The sequence below is a fragment of the Pelodiscus sinensis genome, chromosome 25 (genome assembly GCF_052426305.1).
Source record: "Pelodiscus sinensis isolate ZL-2025 chromosome 25, ASM5242630v1, whole genome shotgun sequence".
In the NCBI taxonomy this organism is placed as follows: Eukaryota; Metazoa; Chordata; order Testudines; family Trionychidae; genus Pelodiscus; species Pelodiscus sinensis.
Genome location: NC_143076.1, coordinates 4,859,190 through 4,878,481, shown reverse-complemented (window position 1 = coordinate 4,878,481; position 19,292 = coordinate 4,859,190). Strand labels below are relative to the sequence as shown.

Below are 19,292 nucleotides of genomic sequence, written 5' to 3'. Positions count from 1 at the left end.
TAAAACGGAATACTATTCCGTTTTCAATTTTTCCGGAAAAGGAGCGTCTACATTGGCAGGCTGCTTTTCCGGAAAAGCCCTTTTTCCGGAAAAGCGTCTGTGGCCAAAGTAGATGCGCTTTTCCGGAAAAGACTACTGGGCTGTCTACACTGGCCCTTTTCCAGAACAGTGTTCCGGAATAAGGACTTATGCCCGAGTGGGAGCAGAATAGTTTTTCCAGAATAGCAGCTGATTTTGTACAGTAGAGCGTCATTGCTTTTCTGGAAATTCAAGGGCCAGTGTAGACAGCTCGCAGCTTATTCCGGAAAAGCGTCTGATTTTCCGGAATAAGTGGCCCAGTGTAGACGCAGCCAGAGGGAATAATATCAGAGGGGTAGCCGTGTTAGTCTGAATCTGCAAAAGCGACGAGGAGTCCTGTGGCACCTTATAGACTAACTGAAGTGTAGGAGCATAAGCTTTCGTGGGCAAAGACCCACGTTGTCAGATGCATCTGACGAAGTGGGTCTTTGCCCACGAAAGCTTATGCTCCTACACTTCAGTTAGTCTATAAGGTGCCACAGGACTCCTCGTCACTTTTGCAGAGGGAATAATGTAACCCTGTTCTCTAGACCAGAGCAACTCTCTCAGCCAGAATAAAATAGGAGAGTTTGCTGAACATCTGAACACAAGGCAGTAACAATTAGGGCCTGTAGGCCCAGCCTCCTTCAGCACACCATGTTTGAGTCTCCCCTGCATCTGGGGGGCTCTGTCTGCTCTTTCTGCCCAGTGCACAATCTTCTAGCTGAGCCTCTGATATCTCTGTCCCAGCAGCTCCTCTCCTGTCCTTTGTCTTCTGTACCTGTTTAATGGGTAGCAGGTTTAAAACTAATAAAAGAAAGTTCTTCTTCACACAGCGTGTAGTCAACCTGTGGAACTCCTTGCCAGAGGAGGCTGTGAAGGCTAGGACTATAACAGAGTTTAAAGAGAAGCTAGATAATTTCGTGGAGGTTAGGTCCATAAAAGGCTATTAGCCAGGGATAAAATGGTGTCCTTGGCCTCTGTCTGTCAGAGGCTGGAGAGGGATGGCAGGAGACAATTTGCTTGATTGTGTCTTCGGTCCACCCTCTCCTGGGCACCTGGTGCTGGCCACTGTCGGTAGACAGGATACTGGGCTAGAAGGACCTTTGGTCTGATCCAGTATGGCCGTTCTTATGTTCTTATGTTCCTCTATTCACCACCTCTTCTCTCAATCCCCCTCCTTTGTTCCCTGGGCCCAGGCTGGAACCAGCTGGTCAGGTCACCAGGGTCCTCTCTCTACAGATCCATTGTTCTCCCACTGGCCAGAACTGGCTGTGCAGCAGGGCTTAACTCGAAATAAGCTACACAAATTGAGCTATGTCCATTGCGTGGCTTATTTCCAAATAGGGAGCGTCTACACGGCACTCATTTTGAAACAGAGCACTCCTCCTCCACCTTCCCTTCCTCCTCGTACAATGAGAGTTACAGGAGTTGGAGTAAGAAAGCCTTCAGCGGGACAGTAGTGTAACACTACCTCGAAATAACTTCATCACCTAGCGTAATATTTATCAGGGGGAACAAAGCTGCTGCTGAGCCGTGGGGATCCGCCAGCGCTCCTGTGTAGGCCAGGAGCTCAGCTGTCTCTTCCGATGCTGCCTCCTTGGCAAGGTTTGAGCCTGCTGCCTTGCAGACTTGTTGGCCTGACTTGCTCCTGCTGCTTCCATGCCACCGTTGCAAGGCTTTGGCCTTAGGCTGAGCCTCTGTGTCTTCTCCATCCCCCAGGTCTGTCTGAGCCCAGCGGGGAATGTGCTACCGGCTTTTATTGCACGGGAGGAGCATCCAGCCCTAAACCGACTGAGGGTGTCACTGGGAATATCTGTCCCCTGGGCAGCTACTGCGGTGAGTATCTGGAGGACCCTGTGCCAGGAGTGGGAACTCCAAGCCACAAAATGCTTAGCCTGCGGAGAAGAGATTTTGCAGCAAAGCGTTGAAAGGCAGGGTGGGCCAGTGGCCAGAGATTTGGGTTCTGTTCCTGCCTCGTCTGCTGTGTGGTGTTGGGCAAGTCCCTCCCTCTTTCTGACTTAGCCTGGGGACTAGTGATGCTGAGTCTCCTTTTCAAGGTACTTAAAGACCTATGGGTGAAAAGTGCTTCATAAGGGTATGCCTACGCTGCAACGCTATTTCGGCATACCAGAGTATCCCGAGTCTTCACAGCAAGCCCGTTATTTTGGGCTCGCTATTCCAACATTCCTGTAAACCTCATTCTACAAGTACTAAGGGACATTTCAGAATTGTGCTTTATTTCGAAATATGATGAAACGAGCTATTTCGAAATAGCATCGAAATAAGATAAGCAATTTGCGTAGTTCAAATTGCATTTTATTTTGCGTTACAGTGCAGTGTAGACACACCGTAAGAAATCAACTCTTATTTCTGTATTGATCTGGGCTACTTGAGTCTTTTTGTCCTGGATGCAGCAGCCTTTAGACTGTTTCAGAGTCAGTTTGTTATGTTTTGTTTTTCTTCCCCCAGCTGCGGGGTCAACAATGCCCAGGCTCTGTCCACCTGGCACCTTTTCCAACCTGCTAGGGCAGAGCATGGTTTCTCAATGCCAGATTTGTCCCTCTGGATTTTACTGTGCGGGTTCCGGCCTCAGTGCCCCCACTGGAGAGTGCCAGGAAGGTAAGGCACACGAGAGCAAACCCCAGCATCGAGTACAGGGAATGGGTGAGTCCAATGGCACAGACAAGTGAGAGCCAAAGGGAAGAGGGAGAGTATCTTGGGAAACACAGAGTAGCACCTGCATGTTGGCCAGGAACTTGTTCTAAGCAAGGGTGTTTGTTACTCACTGGCTTGATGGTGAAAATCCCTTTCAGCAATGGGGAATGGGGATACAGACAGGAGGTACAGAGAATGATTCACTCCAGACAAATCTCTAAGAATTGGAATCCTAGTCAGTCTCTTCCCCAGTACATGTGACTTTCCCTCTTGGCCCCTATGCAATGCACCTTCCCAAAGAGATGGTCACTAGATCAGAAGCAAGGAGGTGGGCAAAGGGGGCAATTGCCCTGGGATCCAGCTATTCAGAGGGGCCCGGGCTCTTGGCCACCACTACTGCTACTCTGGCAGGCAGAGCCCTGAGCCCTTTAAATAACCACTGGAGCACCCCGCTGCGCCATACCGCACACTCCATGAAGTTCTGAGGACTGCGGGGGTGAAGGGGGGGTGCACTGCACTGCAGGCAGCACATAGGGCTAGCTGCCTCTGGCTCTGCCCCTTCTGCCTGAGGCCCCACCCCTTTTCGGAGCACAAAGCCAGCCCTCCTTCTCTGCCCCCACCCCCTCCACTCAGGGCCTGTGCAGGCTGTCAGCCCCTCGCTCACAAGTCTTGTTGTGGGAGAAGGTTCTGGTCTCTCACCACCGTCAAGTGTCTGGATATCTATTTAGGCCTGCTCCACCTTCAATCTGCTTTCATTGGGTAGCCAACATCTGGTCCTGGGTGCAAATACCACTAGGAGGAGCCTATCTATTGGCATTTCAGAGATGAAACCAGCGGCGTTAAAGTTAGCAGCACGTTTCTGAAGCTTGTACACAAAATATTTGGATTCAAGGTTGTTTCTGCACATGAGGGAAAATTACGGCTTTATCCAACCTGATCCCCCCCATCCCTGCGAGCAATCCCCACACATGACTTGATTTTGCTGCTGCTTCAAGTAAGGATGATCACAGATCAGTTTGTGGATCAGAATTTTTTGGCCATGTGCTTTGGAAACTTGAAATACACACTGCAGGGGATACCCAAGTCTGTGCACCACTGTTCCCCTTATGCCTCAGCATGCATGAGATTTGCTGGAGATTAGGTTGTGCATTAGCTCCCTGCCACACCAGTCTCTCTTCCTCACCAGTACAGTCTTTCCAAATCTCACCTACCAAGTCACAATCCATGAACTCCAGCCCCAAGGCTCCCCAGATATTTCTGCAATGTGCCGTCCCTGCTGCTGGGCACTCACAGAATATATTAAGCTTGCTACTCTTTTATAAGTCAGTGTATTACATTTGATTAATTTAATAGGGATAAACACACATTTGCCTTCAAACATAGCACTGAGTTGGTTTATATTTATTTAATTTATTTAAATATTTTTATCTCGCCTCTCCATTTAAAATATTCGAGGCAGCTTACAAAAAAAAGTACAAATAAAACCAGTTTCCTAACAAAGGCCATATTCCAGGTAAAAGGGATATAGGCAGAAATGGTTACATGCAAATGCAAGTGAAAACACACATCTGAAAGACAGCTCTCTTGGGGATGTAAGTGCTCTCGTAATGGCCAGTGACCCGTACCCTGGAGACCACAGGCGTCTATGCATGCAGTGGTGGGGAAACTCGATCAGTCCCAACAGTGGTGTGATTGAGATCAATAAAATAATTAAAGATTAGTAACAGATTTCTTCCTTGAGTGACCAGTTACCACAGTGGTCCCCAACCTTTTGGGGCTGCTGGGCGCCCGGGGGCAGGGCCACTCACGCACCGGGCACCCGGGGGCGGGGCTGCCCATACACCGCGTGCCCGGTGCCGGTGCCACCCATGCGCTGCACTCCTGGGGCCGGCACCACTCCTGTGCCGCACGCCCAGGAGCCAGCAGCACCCATGCACTGCGCCCCTGGGCCGGCGCCGCTCCTGTGCCACGTGCCGAGGGGGGGGCATGCTCATACGCCACATGCCCAGGTCCGGCACAGCCCATGTACCATGCACCCAGGGGCAGGGCCACTCATGAGCCACGCGCTGAGGGGGCGGGGCTACCCATATGCTGAGCACCCAGGGGCCCTTGCGCCGTGCACCCGGGGGCGGGGCTACCCATATGCTGAGCACCCAGGGGCCCTTGCGCCGTGCACCCGGGGGCGGGGCTACCCATATGCTGAGCACCCAGGGGCCAGCACTGCTCGTGCACCACGTGCCTGGGGGCAGGGCTGGCCCTGGTCACTCGGCGGGCACCATGGCGCCCACGGGCACCGCGTTGGGGACCAGTGAGTTAGGAGCTTTTGAAGAGTCTGTTGGAGCAGAGATTTAGTTGCTAATATCTCCTAGTAACTAGGCTGGTTCTTCTTTCTTTGCCTTCCCTTCAGGTTATTACTGTGACAACAGCCAGGGGCCAGTCAGTGATTTCACCCTTTACCCATGCCCACAGGGCTTTTATTGCCCCCCTGGGACTCACCAGAGCACTCAGTACAGCTGTCCCCCAGGTACTTTTGGTTCCAGGCAGAAGTTGAAGAATATCCAGGAATGTCAGGGATGTCCACCTGGAAAATATTGTGAGTTTCCTGGGCTCTCAGCCCCCACAGGTACGTTGGCATTCAGCGCTGGGAAGAAATCTGACCGCATTGGGTGAGTCTCATGAGGAGTGGGGGTCAAGGGGAGGGGGTGTTGCCCGATGATTAGAGCAAAGGCCTGGGAGACAGAACTCCTGGGGTCTATTACTCAGGCACGGACTTTCCTTGCACGTTATTCCCCTGTTGGTGCCTCATTTTGCTCATCTATTAAATGTGAGTAAGATCCACTTTGTAAAGTGCCTTGGGATATTTGCCTAAAATGAACAGTTGGCCCATCCTTCCCCTTCCTGATCAGAACTAAAATGAAGGAAAGGCTCCATTCAGTAAGTAAAATTGCAAGAATGGATGAAGGGAATGGAACACTTTAACTTCTAGGATACCCGTGTGAATATCTTCAGGGTTTGTAGCTGCCCAAGATCGTAGCTGTTTGGTGGCCTAGTTGAAATTAGTTCATAGTTTCAGTTCTTCTCCTGATAGACAGGTGTTTATGTAACAATAAATCCTTTGCTAAGGATGGAACAAATCACACTAATTCCTTTCATTCCTAGAGATGGCCCTTTGAGTCAGGTTGGGGAAGATATCATGGTTCCAACTAAGGCTGCCACGTTACGTCTGTAGCCTGGAACTTTTATTTAGACCCTCATTATTTTCTTTTGTCCTCATTTATATGTATGAATGTGTATCTTCTAGGGGACTGCTCTGAAGGATTCTGGTGCAAGGGAAGTGCCCAAGTAAGAGACCCTATAGATGGAATAACAGGGCTCCTATGTCCTCCTGGACATTATTGTCTTGCAGGTACAGTGACCTATTGAACGTAATTCTTCTATATTTCTGTGAAGCTTGAACTGGGATTGCTCTGCTGTGTTTCCTGCAGAGAGACTGAGATTCCAGATCCTCCACTAACACTTCCTACAGTGCCTTTGGCAGGAGGAGTCTGGAACTGCACTAGCTGCTAACTCTGTCTTGTATTTATATGGCCCCCATTCCCAGAGTAACGGAATGCCCCACAATCTTTATCCTCCTGGTAGGGCCGTGCTATTATCCCCATTTTACAAGTGGGGAACTGAGGCACAGAGAGGCCAAATCTCAGTTTTTTAAAGGGTGTTTAGTCGGGATGTGAACGGGTAACCAGTTAACCAGTTAACCAGTTAGAAGCCTCCCACCCAGGGCCTGCCATGGGCAGCAGGATGCTCCAGGAGGCCGGGAGCAGGCAGCAGCCCCCCCCCCCCCCCCGGAGCCTCCGGGGCCAGGAGTCACCTGTTACTGGTGGCAGCAGCCCTGGGGCTGGGGATCCCGCTTAGTTGGTAACTGGTTAAACGTGAGGTTAAGCTAACATTTAACTGGTTAACAGGTTAATCCCTAGATATAGATTTTATATCCCTAGTGTTCAGCTGCCTAATGTTCCATCTGACCCTGTGTGACTTTCCAGTGTCACATAAGAGATTTGCAGAGGAGCAGGGACGTGAACTCAAGTCCGGGCTAGGACCTGAACAACTGGACCGGCTTCCTCTTGCTCCTTTGTAGCCTGTACTCCTATGCATGCCCACAGTCATTGCGTACACTTCAACTAGATACAGCTGTGCTGGGCTCACGCTGCTCCTGGATCAGGCTTAATCCAATCCAATGTCTATGACCAGTTCACGCTGATTTCAACGCCCATCTGTGTGATTTGCTGCTTTCTCCCCCTGTTTGTGCCGAGGGGCTCTGAAGCACTTCTCTCATCAGGAACACCCACTCCATCTCTGTGCCCACATGGCACCTGGTCAAGCAACGAAGGGAATAAGAATCTACGGGGATGCCAGCCTTGTCCTGGAGGACGCTACTGCAACAGCACTGGACTGGTAGCACCATCAGGACACTGCAGCCCAGGGTAAGGACAGAGCAGTACACAAACGTTACCCAGTAACCCAGTGCCAACCTCTCCTGTAATTGCAATAAAGCTTCAGAGGGGGAGCCGAGTTAGTCTGTAACAGGAAAAACTTTAAAAACAACCCATAGTCTAGTAGCACCTTCAAGACTAACAAAACGTGCAGATGGGATCATGAGCTTTCGTGGGCACAGCCCACTTCTTCAGATGACCAGAGTGTTGGAAGTCCAGAACCAAGAATAAATAAGGGAAGGAGGGAGCGGTGGGGAAATGGTTGTATATAGAGGCAATAAGATATTTTCTATCTTCTTCTCTATCCCTTTTTAAATGACTCCTAACATTCTAGTTGCTTTTTTGCCTGCCGCTGCACATTGAGTGGATATTTTCAGAGAACTCTCCACAATGACTCCAAGATCTCTCTTGAGTAGTTGTAGCCAAATTAGTCCCCATCTTATTGTGTGTATATAGTTGGGATTATGTTTTCCAACGTGCATTACTTTATATTTATCAACATTAAATTTCATTTGCCATTTTGTTGCCCAATCACTGAGTTCGGTGAGCTCTTTCTGAAGCTCTTCACAGTCTGCTTTGGTCTTAACTATCTTGAGCAGTTTAGTGTCATCTGCAAATTTTGCCGCCTCACTGTTTACCCCTTTCTCTAGATCATTTATAAATAGGTTGAATAGGATTGGTCCCAGGACAGACCTTGGGGGGCTTCCTGTCTTTTAACCAGTTCTCAATCCACAAAAGGACCTTTCCTCTTATCCCATGACAACTTATTTTACTTAGGAGCCTTTGGTGAGGGACCTTGCCAAATGCTTTCTGGAAATCCAAGTACACTATGTCTACTGGATCCCTTTATGTGTTGGCCTCCTCAAAGAACTCTATCAGACCTGCAGAAATGCGCTTTCCATAGATATCCAGAGGATCCAGCAGCTTTGTGTGCCGAGCCTTGGGCATTTCTCACAGTCGCTGTTCAGTCAGTTACCCACCTGCTGCCTTTAGGGGATTGTTTTTCACCTGAGGCTGTTGATGTTTGATGGCTTGTGTAAAGGACTCTATCGGAGCACCCACTGGCACCCTGTGCTCTCCGCCGGCATCTCGTGCTCCCCTCACCCAGTGGTTCGCCGTCTGGCGTCCCCAGTCAAATATCCTCTTGGCCCAGGGGGCCCCTTTAACACCAGGGGTCTCCAGGCTTCCCGTAGCAGGGAGAGGGGGGTCCGGGCCCGCCCCCTCTCACAGACCCCAGCCCAGGGCCCTAAGGACTCAGAACACTTACGGCGTCCGGTCCGGCTGGCGCCAGCCCTCAGGCTCCCTTCGCCTGCCCTGGGCTGCTTCCTCTCCCTGCTCCGCTGTCTCGCCGATGTGGGGGCTTACCTCCACAGTTTGGGTCCCGTCCGTTGGGCAGCCGTGTGGAGGAATGCTCTCCGGTCTTCCCCCCCTTCTCGCCGCTGGCGTCCGACCTTTTAAATCCCTGCGCCACTTGTGGCCGGGGGGGGCTCTTCCCCCTGTACGCAGGTCAACTTTCAGCAGGGCGGCGTACCCGCCATCTGGTGCTGCCCCCCGCGTGATGTCAGGCGTGGTCTCGACGGGTGCAGGCGCGTTGCCGCCGCCGCGGCCCAGGAGCACCCGGCACATCGCTGCTCGCCCCGCGCTGGGGTCACCCGGTTTGTCCCCGGCACCTCCGGCTCCTGCCCGCACGCCACCGCTCGTAGTGTGGCTGGTGCTGGGGCTTCTCGCTTAGACTCCTGGGTCGCCGCAAAGGCAGCTTCCAGGGGGATCGGAGTGCGGGGCGCCTCTGCCCCGTCACAGCTTGCTTTTCCTTTTGCTTTTCCTTTTGCTTTTCCAGGTTTTACTGCACAGTGGGAGCCAGAACACCAGCACCCACCGATGGTCTCTCAGGAGCTCCATGCCCCGTGGGACACTCCTGTCCCCTGGGAAGCCAGAGTCCCGTCCCCTGCTCCCCTGGCACTTACATGCCACAGACACATGGAGAAGAGTGCTACATCTGCCCAGAGGGTAAATACTGTGTCCCTCTTCAGAAGCCACAATTATGTCCTAAAGGTGAGTTTTGCATCCACTAAATGGCTAGATTGTTCCCTGCTTTCCGAAGAGGTTAAGTCCCTGTGTGCAGGGCAGAGCTTGAGCCATGGAAAATTAACCAGGGCATGAGTCCTGTCCCTGTGCCTTCAGCTCCATGTTCAGTCTGACAAGACCAGCCCATGTGACCCTAGGGAGTCTATACAATCAATGTGCTGAAATCCCAGTTACTGATTTGTCTTCTTTAGGTCTCTCTCCCACCCATAAATGTGACTGTTCTCTCCTTGCAGGCTTCTTCTGCCCCAAAGGAACAGGTCTAGATTGGCAGCCTTGCCCACCAGGGACCTACAGCCCCGAGCAAGGGCTGGAGAGCAGCACTGGGTGCAGAGTTTGTGATGGAGGGAAGTTCTGTCTGTACCATAATGCGACAGACGTGACTGGAGAGTGCTGGGAAGGCTACTACTGTACACGAGGATCAGACAGGCCTGATCCACAGGCCAAGCTCCAAGGTGCTGCCTTTTTCTTTTGCTTAAACAACACTGGATTTTGTGTGTGCTGTGGCGATGCCCCCTTTGGCATCTGGCCCATAGGCCTTGATCTTTTCAGCCCCCTGGTTCAGCTGCTTCTTTAGATTCTGCCTTTCTAGTCCCGTGCAAAATTCCCTCTGGCTGTTTGAACCCCAGATGTGTGACTTGTGAGGAAATGACTCTGTACCGGATGAGTCCTGCCTCCCAGTCCCAACAACTAGCTAGAATCCTGCCTCTCTGTTCCCTGGTCTCATCATTAGATCACACTCATTCCCTGAGCTGGGGAGTGAATTCAGATTCCCACTCACTTTTTCTAGCTGTGAGGACACAATAGCTGAATGGCCCTGTATGGTAGCTCAACCATCTTCAATGGGAGAAAATTAAAGACTTGTGGGAAATCTACAGATGAATTGCTGCTGGCTTGAATTGCTATGGCTATTACAGAAGCACTGAATGCTTGTAGTGCTAATTTCCATAATAGCCTTTAACCAGCTGCACTCCTTTCTCCCCTCTTGATTTCAGGTCAGGCTGGCCCTTGTCCTCCAGGCCACTACTGTCCAAGAGGCACTGCTGTCCCCAGCCGTTGTCCTGTGGGAACCTTCAGCATGAAAATCAAGTTGAGCTCAGAGGTAGGAAAATGCACAGGGTAAACTAGCAATGGTGTTTGTGCACTTGGAGAGCTTAAGTCCACCTAGTGCTGTGACGGAACGCCCCTCCTCCCCCCCCCCCCCCATGCTTTCTGAAATAGATTTATGGATACAAATATACGTAAGTCGAAGACGTTTGGGACAAATTGCCTCATGTAACCCATCAGTAACCTACCAATCTTCATGTCATAATCTGCTGGGGCCGGGGGCTGCGTGGCGCTCCTTAGAGCTGCCATCAGGCACTGTGCGCTCGATTGCAGCTGTAAGGTGCACAGCGCTGCCCGGGGCGCAGGAATGGCTCAAGCCGGCCCTGCATGTGACCTCCCTAACTGGTAGGGGCTGGCCAGGTAACTTCCCATCTAAGGCTACGACTACACTGTAGACTTCTTGCGGAAAAGCTTATGCAAATGAAGCTCAGCATGGAATATCGCGCTTCGTTTGCATAATTAATGAGCAGCTGTTTTTGCGCAAGACACTTTTGAGCGAAAAAGAGCCATGTAGATCGCTCCTTTTTCAGCAAAAAACCCCTCTTGCGCAAGAGCCGTTCTGCCTGAGGACCTGAGGAAGAATGGCTCTTGCGCAAGAAGAGGTTTTTGCACAAAAAGGAGTCGTTTACATGGCTCTTTTTTGTGCAAAAGCCTCCTGCACAAAAGTGGCAGATCATTAACTATGCAAATGAAATGCAGAGATATTCTACACCGAGCTATATTTGCATAAGCTTTTTTGCAAGAAGGCTACAGGGGAGATGTAGCCGAAGGATGGAATATAGAAGCAGAATTCCCACCCAAAGTGGATTCTATAAAACAATAGGAAGCTAGCAGGTCTTTGTCTTTGGCTGGCGTGGCACATCCAAAAGAGGGAACCAAAGACCCCAGGGAGAAGGAACTTAGTTGGAACAAAAACAGTTTTAGGGTGACTTTGTAATAAGTTTGTCCTGAGATTTTAAGGTTAGAATTAGCTCTGTTTTTTCTGTTGTTTTAAGTTTGTAATCTACTTTGCTCTGCCTGCTCTCACTTATAACCATTTAATTCCTGTTGCTTGTACTTAATAAAATCACTTTATTTACTATCAAGCCCAGTGTAAATAATTGTTACCTGGGGGAGCATTCAGTGTGTACATCCTCCTTTCATTGTTAAAGGGGCTTACCTAAGTAATTCATTTGGGATTCCGTTTCCGAGGAAGCTGAACCCAAAACTACATTTTCCTTGGACTTGAAGAACTTCAGTGTCTGTACTGCTCCTGGGGGGAGGCATGATCTCAGCTCTGTGCCTTGGCTGGGGGAGACCAGGGAGCTGGCCCAGTGGGACAGGGTAGCGAGAAGCCCCAGAGAGCAGGAAGGTGAGTAGCAGTGACCTTGGCAGCACCCCAGGAAGCACTCCAAGGGATCTTCTGTGGCCTCCTCCTGTCACAAGTGCCTCGCTGCCCGAGTAACATGTACAGACTGATTACATGCTAATCATTTCCTGCATCCTTTCTTTGAAGAACAGCAAAAAAGTAATATCCCAAAATTAGAGACCGTGGCATCTGAGGCTATGAAAGCACTTTAATGAGCCTCACAGCATCCCTACAAGATGGGAAAGTTACTGCCAGTGCATAGATGGGGAACTTAAGCTCACGGAGATGATGTGCCTTACCTGAGATCCCACAGTGAATCAGTGGCAGAGGCAGGATTCATATAGAATCATAGGGCTGGAAAGGACCTCACAGGTCATTTAGTCCAGTCTCCCCGTTCTCTTGGTGGGACTAAGTATTATCTGACAAACATTTGTATAACCTGCTCTTAAAAATCTCCAGTGATGGAGATTTCACAGCTTCCCCTCCTGCTTACTGACCTCGACAGGAAATGTTTCCTAATGTCCGACCTAGACCTCCCTTGCTGTAATTAAAGTCCATTGCAGCTTCGCCTTAGCCTTTGAGGATAGGAGAACTTCTCCCTCTTCCTTTTAACAACCTTCTGCAGACATGGAAACTGTTACCCTGCTCTTCCCTCAGTCTTCTCTTCGAATGACTAAACAAACCCAAGTTGTTCAGTCTTCTCTCAGAGGCCATGGTTTTAGACATTTAATCATTTGTCTTGCTCTTTTCTGGACTTCTTCCAATTTGTCCACGTCTTTCCTGAAACGTGGAGCCCAGAACTGGACACAATACTCCAGTGGAGGCCTAATTAGTGCAGAGTAGAGGAGAAGAATTACTACTTATGTCTTGTTTATAACATTCTTGTTAATACATTAGAGTGATGTTATGATGTTTGCTTTTTTTTTCCAACGGTGTTACACTGTTGACATATTTGGCTAGCTAACCACTCTACTCCTGAGGTCTCTTTCTGCAGTACTCTTTCCTATCTGTCCAGAGGTGAAAAAGTGGATATTCTCATTTATTTCTCACAGACCCAGTGCTTTCCCTGTCTACCTGGACATTATTGCAACTCCACTGGCCTCCAGGCCCCTACAGGGCAATGCCAAGAAGGATTCTACTGCACGCTGGGGTCCACCATTGCCAGCATTCGCATCCCAGATGAGACCGGAGGCCCCTGTCCTGCAGGTAGATTGTTTGCAGATCTTGGTTCATATCAAGATAATTGATGACTTATTACTAGTCTGAGTTAGAGTCAAGCAAATTCCATTGCAGAGTCTGGGAGTTCAGCAGGTCATGAAAAGAACTCCATCGCAGGCTGCAAGAACCTGAGACATCACAGCTCTTTCATCTTCTCAAAGCCTCGGGGTTTATGCATTGCCTGTTTTGGGACAGGGTGAATTTGCCCGCTAGTCCTGATTTTGAAAGAATCTGCTGACTCTGCCTTATTCTTTCTTTTATCAGGGTATTTCTGCCCCAAGGGTACAGCCGTTCCACAGGCTTGTCCAGCTGGGTCATATAACCCTCTACAAGGGCAAGCCAGCTGCCTCCTCTGTGCTAGAGGGTAAGAATGAGAGTGTGTTCATTACTGTGTGCAGTATAAATAGAGGACCATTGCAATAAAGCAGCCAAGCGACACTACACAAATGATTAGCATTGGAAATTAGGTGAGCTAATTGAGAAGGTAACTGAAACTGCCTGCTGGCCAGGAAACCACCATTAACACCAATGGTTCCACACTGTGTCCCTAGGGGATAAAGGATTTCACTTTCATGTCTCTTCCAATAAACAATGCCTGCTGGCACCACGCTGAATATTGGTCTGTTGCTCTCTCCGTAAGCTTCTTGCTGCATGTGACTTGTCCTTGAAGGATTCGCATCCAACAACTGACCCAGTTTTTAGCATCTAGCAAGGGGATGGGCAAATTCCGGCCTACAGTCCAGATCCAGTCCACTGGATTAGTTCCTGGTGGGCCCCCACCTGTATATTTACCTGTGCCTCTGCAGGTATGGGGCCATCGCAGGTCTCATTGGCTGTGGATTTCCTTCCATGGCCAATGGGAGCAATGGGGAATTGTGTCCTGGTCTGCAGAGCTTCCTGCAGCTCCCATTGGCCAACAAGAGCTGCGGTCATCCGATACCTGCAGAAGCCCAGGTGAATAAAGCAGCGGCATCCTGACATGGACTAAGTAACTCTGGCTGGCTGCCATTTTCTTATTGCCCACCACGATCTAGGAGCTGATGAAATCACAGTCCTAGTGGTATGACTGGAGTGAAGACTCCTATGCCCTTACGGTCCTTATATGCATGAGCAGGCCTGATATAATGCCCATCCAATTCAGTACAACAAGCACACAGAGACAAGCCATTCACTTTGCTGAGCCGATGGAGTGTTGGCCTGAGAGTTTTAACTTTCTTCCTTCTGCTCTTTCCCCTTATGGCTGCAGGTTCTTTTGTGCCAAGAATTCCTCTTCTCTTGCTGGGAGTGAATGTCCAGCTGGCCATTACTGCCCCGCGGGTACAGCTTCAGCAACTCAATACCCATGTCCCAGAGGGACGTACAACCCACAGACTGGCAGCAGCCATGTGTCTCACTGTATCCCTTGTGATCCAGGTAGGATCCTAGTGAACATCATCGTGAATGGCATAGGAACAACATGTGCTAGGGAGGCTTGCACTTCGGTAGAGGTTTGTGGGGCTCTGGAGAGTGATAATGGGTGATGAAGCTCTTTGCCATTGGATCACTGGTTAAAGTTCGAGACAGGCCGACACTCAGCTTCATGGAGACCCTCTAGTCTTAAGAATTACCAGCCTAGAAAAGACCCAATGGTCCATTTACTCTGAGGTCCTGTCTCAATGCAAAATATTTTGGAGCAAGGCATTACTTTATTGCCACAGGACAGACCTTTGTATACAATGCTATATTATGAAAGGGGAACCTTCTTCATTGCCTTTATAATCCATTTACATAACAGCATATGTGCATGATACTTTAGAAGAAGACAAAGGGACTTTATAGTCTAATTAGTCTGCTGATTGCCAGACCTCCCCTGCTGATAACTTACAGCTCATAAGTTACGGCTTGAGTTATGAAGGCTGACATCCCTTGCAATGTTTTTATCTCACTTTAACTCCTGTGCATTTCTTGTTTGTGTAAATATCCAACCCTTTCTTTTAAATACCCTCCTATTACCTTTTGCTAATGCCGATTCCATTGTTTTTTCAGGTCATTACTGTGTATTAGCAGGACAGTCACATGTCACAGGACCTTGTTCAGCTGGGTATTACTGCAGTGCAGGGAATCCCACATCGACACCTACCCAGGGCCTGACGGGGAACTTATGTCCTGTGGGAAATTACTGCCCTAAGGGATCTGCTCTTCCACAGCCATGCCCTCTTGGTTATTATAGCAACTCTACCAGGAATACTAAGATTGAAGACTGCCTCCTGTGTGCCCCAGGTACAATAATGGGAGAAGGATCAAAGTGATTCTAAGCTGTTTCTAGAAGTTGTGAAGTCTTCTGAGAAACTCGGCATCTTTAAATCATGCAATGGGGATAACTGCTATTTCAGGGATACATAGGTTGGACCAAGTTGAAAATAAAGTCTCTTGCTATTCCTCACCCAGGAGAGTGTGGGTATGTCTACACTAGCCCCCTAGTTCGAACTAGGGTGGCTAATGTAGGCATTCGAACTTGCAACGCCCGGGATTTAAATATCCCGGGCTTCATTCGTATGTTCCCGGGCGGGAGCCATTTTTAAATCCCCTTAGTTCGAACTGACTGCCATGGCTACACGCGGCAGTCAGAAGTTAATCCGAACTAAATCCTTGGTTCGTATTAACTGTCACACCTCAGTTAGTTCAAACTAAGGGGATTTAAAAATGGCGCCCGCCCAGGAACATGCAAATGAAGCCCGGGATATTTAAATCCCGGGCTTCATTTGCAAGTTCGAATGCCTACATTAACCTCCCTAGTTCGAAGTAGGGGGCTAGCTTAAACATACCCTGTGTGTCCAGCTGTTTCATTGTGCAACTTCCTACCGATTTCCTCATTCCCTTTACAGGATGGATTGGAGTGTATTGATGGTGCAATGAGTGCTGTCTTTCTTGGCACGTTAGGTACATTTTATGTTAAAGCTGTTCCATATGGAAACATCTCCATAATGTGTATGGGGGTAGCCAGACCTCTTACTTTTTATGGTTTACTCTTCAGTTTTCACCTGCTGCTCTCTGTCAGCTCAATGACAGACAGACTCCATGCTCCCTTTTCTTACTTTCAGGGTACTTCTGCAATGTAACTGGACTCATATCTCCTGCTGGTGTCTGTGAAGCTGGGTTCTATTGCACCAGAGGGGCTGTTTCTCCTAGACCATCCATGGTGAGCTGTGCCTGGTGCATAAACATGATCAAAACCAGAGTTTGTGGATGTAAAGAACCAAATGTCTGTGTAGTTTTTCTCTCCCTGTCATATAAGTCCCACCACCTCAGGGGGCATCAAACATACATATTTGCAGTTCCTACATTAAACTCTCTCCCCCTTATTTGTTCTTGCCATTGGAACACTTGTTGTGTCAACCCCTCCATGACCCCCCTCCCCCCATCAGTACCATTCCCAAAAGCTATTGTTTGAGGGGAAGGGTTCTATCCCAGGCAAACTTCTCTCTGGATTTCTGAAACTGTTGGTATAACTTCCTTTCTTGACACACACAGTTTATTACAGCCGAAGGAGTGTACAGACACCAAACATCCCCTCTCTGTTCTAGATATAAAGCATGTCCATAACAGTACAACCTTTTCATATCCATGCTGCCTCACTCCCAGTTGTCCTATTATGGCCAGTGGACAAAGATAGGTAAATAAAAATTATATCTTTCATCCCCAAGAATCCCAGAATATTGCAAGCTATACACAGCAGTTACTCACCCAGCGCTGATGTATCAGAGTCATAGGGTTGAGAGAGACCTCAGGAGGTCATGTATCAGCCTTTGGGGTGGGATTCAAGACCCTCTTGCCAGCACGCAGTAACACTGTACAACATGAGAGCAAGCGAAGAACAGTGCCATTTCCCTGCAATCACAGAAGTCTGCAGAACTTGAATATGACCAGAATGCTGAAACTCTCAACATGGCTCTTACCCCCAAATACCTTGCGAACTTTAAAGAATGCAGAGACTCAGGACACTGGTGTCATGCCATGATACCTTTCCCCTGCCCCAGTAGCATCGCACTACACTGACTCTGAAGGACAGGCCGGACTACTTGATAAATTATCAGCATCACTTCCTACAGCAAGCCTGAGTATTCCTGGGCAGCCTCCTAAGCACCCCCCAGCTCATTCTGGAGATATGATGGGATTACACCAGCAGGGTTTGGACAGAGGTGAATAATGAACAAAGCATTTTGTTCTTCACTCCATCACTCCAGCTGTCAGCCCCATTAGGATCTGGTGTGCTCCAGCTACAAGATGCATTTCCTCTGAGGTTGCAAACAGGCCCAGATTCACACAGATATTCGGTCTTTTAATTTCCATTTAAATCAGTGGAAGTTAGGAGACTAAAGACATTTGAGGATCTGGGCCAGTGACCCCAGTGGGAACATCCTTTCTAACAACCACACTTTGTCTTCACAGACAACAAGCAGCGGAGGGCCATGTCCTCCCGGACACTACTGCATAACTGGGAGCAGCAGAGCCCAGCCGTGCCCTACAGGGAGCTACAGCCCACTCTGGGGCATGGCACAGTGTTTGGCCTGCCCAGCAGGCTTTTACTGTAAGGCTGGTGCCACCAATTACACAGACTGTCCCGCAGGTGAGTGCGGTCACAGCTATCTGTCCCTCACAGGGAGCGTGGGAAAGTGTGCCATCGGTGCACTGGCAGCTCCTTGTAAGGCTCCTCACAAAGGAAAAGAGCTAGTGGCTTCAAGGAATGCTTCCCTCTGGGTGGGAGACCCTGAACAGTACTGGTGAATCAGTCTGTGCACGGGGTGACACATCCCGGGATCTGTTCCTTTGGGAGAACTGACGGAGAGGGCACCCCAGCGCCCTTGCTAGTAGCGTGAGACATTTCAAGCCTGTCTTCGCCATGAGGAAAACCATCATCTCTCTCCTAGGACATTACTGCCCAAGGAATACAGGGTTTGCCACACAGTACCCCTGTCCACAGGGAACTTACAGCAAGGATTTAAACATGAAGGATGCCTCCAAGTGCCAGGTGTGTCCTCCTGGAAAGCTCTGCTCCAAGCCAGGCCTGACAAGTCCTGATGGACCCTGCATGCCTGGATGGTTTTGCCCACCTGGATCAGCATCACATGAGCCGACATCCTCAGGTAATCACTCTCTGGCATCAAATGGAGAAGTGGAATGTTATTGGGACTAGTATTAGATGTGGTGGTTCTATACAACCATCAAGAGTTGAAGGAAAGGTCCCATAGACCCAGTGAAGGGAGGAAAAGATGCTGCTGCATGCAGTAACATTAAGTAAACAAGAACCCTTGCTTGTGGAGAGGATGTGTGTTTGTGATGGGTCTGTGATCTTGGCAGGAGAACATCGCTTCCCCAGGGAGAGGCTGGGTGGGTATTTCCATTGTGGGAGGATGTGCCCAAGGAGGCTCTCCATCCATCTAACGCATGTGGATGGTGCTCACCTATGGTAGTGGTGAAGGTCACATGCTGTAAGTACCCCCAGAGAAATAGAAGTTCTGCTGCTCTGTGTTCCTTTGCCTCTCTCAGGTCCCACCCTTTCCATTAGCAGGGTCAGAAGCTTCACCTCCTGGCTCCTTCAGATTGTGCCAAGCAGGAACGTTTTGTCCCAGTGGCTCGTCCCTTCCTATTCCCTGTACTTCAGGTAGGAGAAAATGTTATTTTTTGCCTGAGAATCAACATTTTTAATACAAACCCTTCCCCCCTCACACATACTGCCATACTCCCCGGACTCTCCCAGGCTTTCTCTGCAACACTGCTGTGATCTCCTAGTGACCGTTGCTTCCCTGGCCTCTGGGCCATGACAGTGTTGCAGTCCAATTGCTTTGAGGATCTGGTGGCGCAAGCTCGGGGACTTGGACGCTGAATGAAGGTCTCCCTTCTGTTCCCTTTTTTAGGCTTGTATTGTGCATCCGCAGAGCTGGCAGCTCCATCAGGTCCATGTGATGCTGGTTTTTACTGCACTGGGAGGTCCACGGTTCCCAACCCAACAGATGGAGCAATGGGAAATATTTGTCCTCAAGGCTACGTGTGTCCCCAAGGAAGTTCCTCTCCTTCTCCTTGTCCCCCAGGTAAATCAGACAGCAGCTGCCGGGTGCCCTTCTTTCCTGTGCCTGATATCTTGTGGGACACGAGTTCCTGCTCTAAAGTCCCTTGCTGTGTGGTATGAAGCTAGCAGCCACAGTGCTTAAGGGATGGGATCTTAGCTTTCACTCTGAGGCTGTTAAATGAAGAGCATCCATCCCGAAATGTTGGCTCAATAACAGCGATGCTGCCTCTGCAGCCTAGAACACACATGTATTCTTCCCCAGCACTCAGCTCTCCATCCACGTGTG

At 49.5% G+C, this 19,292-nt stretch overlaps 1 protein-coding gene across 1 annotated transcript in view; it reads left to right on the top strand.

Moving 5' to 3' along the window:
- The window catches only part of LOC102455781 (uncharacterized), a 133,811-nt gene that overhangs the window by 44,874 nt on the left and 69,645 nt on the right, over positions 1–19,292 (top strand). Inside the window, exons 29-42 of the mRNA XM_089773316.1 lie at positions 1,780–1,896; positions 2,530–2,679; positions 5,123–5,338; positions 6,017–6,121; positions 7,052–7,196; positions 9,043–9,257; positions 13,225–13,324; positions 14,207–14,373; positions 14,986–15,219; positions 16,041–16,138; positions 17,389–17,566; positions 17,868–18,119; positions 18,506–18,601; positions 18,855–19,028. Of these exons, the coding sequence (XP_089629442.1) occupies positions 1,780–1,896; positions 2,530–2,679; positions 5,123–5,338; positions 6,017–6,121; positions 7,052–7,196; positions 9,043–9,257; positions 13,225–13,324; positions 14,207–14,373; positions 14,986–15,219; positions 16,041–16,138; positions 17,389–17,566; positions 17,868–18,119; positions 18,506–18,601; positions 18,855–19,028 (2,247 nt within the window). The remainder of the gene's footprint in view (positions 1–1,779; positions 1,897–2,529; positions 2,680–5,122; positions 5,339–6,016; positions 6,122–7,051; positions 7,197–9,042; positions 9,258–13,224; positions 13,325–14,206; positions 14,374–14,985; positions 15,220–16,040; positions 16,139–17,388; positions 17,567–17,867; positions 18,120–18,505; positions 18,602–18,854; positions 19,029–19,292) is intronic.